This window comes from Ylistrum balloti, unplaced genomic scaffold (assembly GCF_031769215.1).
Source record: "Ylistrum balloti isolate Yb309-2 unplaced genomic scaffold, AGI_CSIRO_Ybal_v1 Utg370830, whole genome shotgun sequence".
Lineage (NCBI taxonomy): Eukaryota > Metazoa > Mollusca > Bivalvia > Pectinida > Pectinidae > Ylistrum > Ylistrum balloti.
Genome location: NW_026782479.1, coordinates 96,477 through 101,765, shown reverse-complemented (window position 1 = coordinate 101,765; position 5,289 = coordinate 96,477). Strand labels below are relative to the sequence as shown.

The window sequence follows — 5,289 nt, the reverse complement described above, 5'->3', positions numbered from 1 at the left end:
CTATAGTTTTTCAATTTGTATTGAAGCGTTTTCATTTGTGCTATATGAGTTTGTATCCAGGTATAAAGGATTAGCGTGTACAATGTTGAGCCGATTTCCCATTTTTTGGGACTGATATCCACTCCGCCGTTTGTACCTATAAATAGATTGACACTCAATCAATATATTAAATATTCTGGAACATGATTCTCCTTAATCACTCATCAATATCTTCCACTGAATATACATGTACGTCTTGCCTATTTAAATAATTGTCTTGTATTTTTCTGCCTACGATTCACTATGTAAATCGAAACATACACAGTTATGTATATTTTTATCATTCATCATGTAATCTGCCTAGCATGGAGTGGGCACATATCATCATATACAATATTGAAATATTATTCATGTAGCAAGTATCATAAAACAATTATCTCATCCCTAAAACCTATGGAGCCCATTTACTCACATGCTTCATACGTACATCGTTAAAGTCGAAACAATATTTTGCTTTTAACGAAATAGTAACGAAATAGTATTTCGTTAAAACGGATTGATAATTAATGAAAACGAATTATCATTTAAAAAAAACGAATTATTGTTTCGACAAAAACGAAATAAAATAAACATGAAGCATGTCAGTAAATTGACTCGGTACAAAACCAATAGTTCTACATGTTTTTAATTGATAACCCTATCAAATCGTTATGCATATTAGTTTCACATAGTTTATAAATTGTACCTCTGACTTCATGAATTAGCTATAATATTGAACAATTAAAGACATATTTATATAATAAATGTTTCCCAAGATTTCAAAATTTTGGGCCTTTATCATCACTGACGAGTCACAGAAGGACGAGACAGTTCTCTGATGTCTAATTCACAATTTAGTTATATTGTATCAAATTCGAAATTTGTATGAAACGGTGTTATCCTCTTGTGTGTTTTCGTAAGATCCTAGACAAGGTAAAATATGTTGCGTTTAAAGTGTGTGTTATATATACAAAACTCTTTGATATTTTCAATAACATTTAATTACCAGATAAACGACGGGTACAAGATTAAAATTAATCGACATTATTTCTATCGGCGCGATTGAATACAACATGTAAAACATTTTTGAGGTAATTCCAAGAAAGGAAAAACGTACGAAATACAATTCTAATAAAATCAAACTTAAACAAGTTTCCCTTTTAGTTCACCCCCATTAATGATTTAGGAACCAGAAACCATTTATAAAAATTGTAACTAAAGTTGTAAAGGTTGTAGCTGTGTAATACAGTTTACTTCATTATTTGGTTCTACTGTATATCATTCTAAATTATGAACAGATTCTATTAACTTGTGTGTCTTTTATACAATCTCTTGTATCTATATCAGCTTTATTTGATGTGTGTAGCTCCTTAACATTGCATAAATAATATGTAGTACTTACCGCCTCCTAAGCTGTATGATAAGAACGATGATCAATAGGAAAGCCAACCCGACAGACACACCTAATAGGTTTTTCCAGTTGTCTTTCAGCCAGTCCTGCTGTTGATATAACTGAGTTAGCTCAAAACGTTTTGATCTCGTCATCAACTTCATCAATATTTAACATAATTACAATGACTATAATCTGTTTCAGATATAATGTCAAGCTATTATCTAAAACATCGTTTTTGCCGGATTCCACAGACGAATGTATAAAGATAAAAAAGGATTAAAAAAAAGGAGGAAAAAAAAAAAAAAAAAATGGGACAAGTGTCCAATGCTCACAAAAGTAAGTCTGTTGTTAGCTGTTATATGTTACTCCCAGTGAATAACAAATGAAATCGTCAGTTTTAAATGCAATCATTTATCAAAACATGAATACACGATATACAGAACAACAACGAACTCATACAAGTAGCAGCAGAGAAACGTATATGAATATTACTCACATCTGATTGTTTTTCCGTGTGGTTGCTTAAGTGTTTTTGTTTGTTCATCAGTGGGAAAGGAAATGTAGTATCCGATGATTTGTATACCTCTTCATAAATGACACTTGTGTTGAGTGATTTACCGCCGCACGAGACGGACAACATCACGGTTGATGGCTGGTTCCTGAAAAAGATTACAAACAGGTCTGAATATTCTAATAAATATTGCTAAGGAACTTGACGTCACATTAGGATTTCAAATAATAAAAATATAACAAAGAGAAAAAGTTTTTAATATTTAATAATGTACTGTACTAGAAAAGAGTAATCCCAGATTAAGAAGAAGGAATAGAAGTGGTTCAATATTATGTAGATACCTTTCTGGTAAGTTATAAGATGGAATGATTTTTCGAAAATTCTTAAAACATCATCGCCATATTAACAAAAAGTACGAGCTGATTATTTTGCACATACTGTTTAACATTTCTAGTGGATCTCTGTTCTTTAACAGAAACATTAAACCCGGAACACAGATTCGAAGATAATATTTTCTCCATAGCGTCCATCACTTTCGGAAGAGAGTTGTTATCGATGATTCCGTCAAAATTTAATTCAATGGAGGTTGACGCTGTGACATCTGCAAATCCAAACACGTTGTTTTTGCAAGGATTAGTTTTGCACTTATTTTCATCAATCTCACAATGCAGTCCAGAATAACCGTTGGGACAAACACATGTGTAGTTGTTAATTGCGTCAACGCAGCTCCCTCCATTGTTGCATGTGATGTTCCGACATTCGTTGATATTTTGTTCACAATGTCGTCCTGCATAGCCTTCAATAAAAAAACAAAAGATATTTATGTGTTCCATGAATGAAAATATCTGCAGGTGAGGTTTACTTCATGTAGAGATTCAAAGAAAATAGAAACATATCAAACATATAGTCTCACAAAAAATTGTACAGTACTCATCAATTTTTTCATCATATTTAGCCTGCTTGTCATTTGCACTGAACGTTGTGGTATTTAGTCTTTTTACTTATATGTCCTTTGATCGAACAAACTGACATTTAGATTTATGATCAGTTTCACTTCGAATTGATTCTTTTATCAGCGTATTTGTGATGAAAATAAAAACCGGAAAACTAGAAAGGTAGATCCCCCTATTTCCATCAGCAAATTAAAATCCTGATTTGAAAGCAGCCTTTCTAATGGGTATTTTTGGAGTTGTTTTGCTATCTAAATTTTATTTTGCTTACACCTCGACTATTCCACCTTGCACACTATTTCAGAGATCTATGTGTAAATCTGTCTTTTGTTCATATTCTGTCCTATTGTTGGATAAAGAGTTTGCTGAAATGTTGAAATTTCGTTGTTGTTTCTTTAGAGGAAAATCAGAATATTTATAGCATCTGACTATAATATATCCTTACCTTGGTTACACACGGGTCCAACATTTGTCACACAACGCCCATTCGTGATGCCATCAGTCGCCTCAATGCTACATTGTAGAGAGCAGTTCGTCCCAAAGTAGTTCTCCTCACATACTAAGGAACCATTTGCATCGCAATGGCCATGATCCACAGCTTTACATTCGACTTCACATTCCGGCCCATAAAATCCATGGTTACATTCGACAGAGCCATTTTCGGTACAGTGACTCGACATGGTTTGTTTACAGAATGTTAAACAATCTAATCCATGATAGTTTGTGTCACATCTGAGATGACCCTTTGAATCACAAACTCCATGTAATATATTTGCACAAGGAACATCACAGGTAGGTCCATAAAAGCCAGTATTACATACAAGAGTCCCGTTGTTGTTACACTTTCCATGTAACTTGTTTGCACAAGGAACATCACAGGTAGGTCCATAAAAGCCAGTATTACATACAAGAGTCCCGTTGTTGTTACACATTCCGTGTAATGTGTTTGCACAAGGAACATCACAGGTAGGTCCATAAAAGCCAGTATTACATACAAGAGTCCCGTTGTTGTTACACATTCCATGTAACTTGTTTGTACATTGAACGCCACAGGTAGGTCCATAAAAGCCAGTATTACATACAAGAGTCCCGTTGTTGTTGCACGTTCCGTGTGACGTGTTTGCACAAGGAACATCACATGTAGGTCCATAAAAGCCAGTATTACATACAAGAGTCCCGTTGTTGTTGCACATTCCGTGTAATGTGTTTGCACAAGGAACATCACAGGTAGGTCCATAAAAGCCAGCTTTACATACAAGAGTCCCGTTGTTGTTACACATTCCATGTAACTTGTTTGTACATTGAACGCCACAGGTAGGTCCATAAAAGCCAGTATTACATACAAGAGTCCCGTTGTTGTTGCACGTTCCGTGTGACGTGTTTGTACATTGAACATCACAGGTAGGTCCATAAAAGCCTGTATTACATACAAGAGTCCCGTTGTTGTTGCACGTTCCGTGTGACGTGTTTGCACAAGGAACATCACATGTAGGTCCATAAAAGCCAGTATTACATACAAGAGTCCCGTTGTTGTTGCACGTTCCGTGTGACGTGTTTGCACAAGGAACATCACATGTAGGTCCATAAAAGCCAGCTTTACATACAAGAGTCCCGTTGTTGTTACACGTTCCGTGTGACGTGTTTGTGCAAGGAACATCACAGGTAGGTCCATAAAAGCCAGTATTACATACAAGAGTCCCGTTGTTGTTACACGTTCCGTGTAACTTGTTTGTACATTGAACGCCACAGGTAGGTCCATAAAAGCCAGTATTACATACAAGAGTCCCGTTGTTGTTGCACATTCCGTGTAACTTGTTTGTACATTGAACACCACAGGTAGGTCCATAAAAGCCAACTTTACATACAAGAGTCCCGTTGTTGTTACACGTTCCATGTAAGGCGTTTGTACATTGAACATCACAGGTAGGTCCATAAAAGCCAGTATTACATACAAGAGTCCCGTTGTTGTTACACGTTCCGTGTGACGTGTTTGTGCAAGGAACATCACAGGTAGGTCCATAAAAGCCAGTATTACATACAAGCGTCCCGTTGTTGTTACACGTTCCGTGTAAGGCGTTTGTACATTGAACATCACAGGTAGGTCCATAAAAGCCAGTATTACATACAAGAGTCCCGTTGTTGTTACACATTCCATGTAATGTGTTTGTGCAAGGAACATCACAGGTAGGTCCATAAAAGCCAGTATTACATACAAGTGTCCCGCTGCTGTTGCACATTCCGTGTAATGTGTTTGTACAGGGAACATCACAAGTGGGTCCATAAAAGCCAGATTTACATACTAGAGTCCCGTTGTTGTTACACATTCCATGTAACGTGTTTGTACAAGGAACATCACAGGTAGGTCCATAAAAGCCAGTATTACATACAAGAGTCCCGTTGTTGTTACACATTCCGTG

General features: G+C 36.0%; 1 protein-coding gene across 1 annotated transcript; it reads right to left on the bottom strand.

Annotated features, from left to right (window-relative positions):
- Positions 1 to 4,674, bottom strand: LOC132558851 (tenascin-like). Its single transcript, XM_060223468.1, has 5 exons — positions 3,318 to 4,674; positions 2,361 to 2,718; positions 1,908 to 2,070; positions 1,421 to 1,566; positions 1 to 136 (listed from the first exon to the last, which is right to left on the bottom strand). The coding sequence occupies exons 1-5, from the start codon at positions 4,672 to 4,674 to the stop codon at positions 1 to 3; spliced, it is 2,160 nt and encodes a 719-aa protein (XP_060079451.1).
- Positions 4,675 to 5,289: the final 615 nt, after the last annotated feature.

Bases quoted from the DNA above. Each gene is read 5' to 3' on its own strand.
- LOC132558851 (XM_060223468.1), bottom strand. From the start codon at position 4,674: ATGTGCAACAACAACGGGACTCTTGTATGTAATACTGGCTTTTATGGA. The intron at 2,719-3,317 runs GTAAGGATATAT...TTTTTATTGAAG, and splicing joins TGGACCCGTGTGTAACCAAG to GCTATGCAGGACGACATTGT. The intron at 137-1,420 runs GTAAGTACTACA...ATCTATTTATAG, and splicing joins ATCATACAGCTTAGGAGGCG to GTACAAACGGCGGAGTGGAT.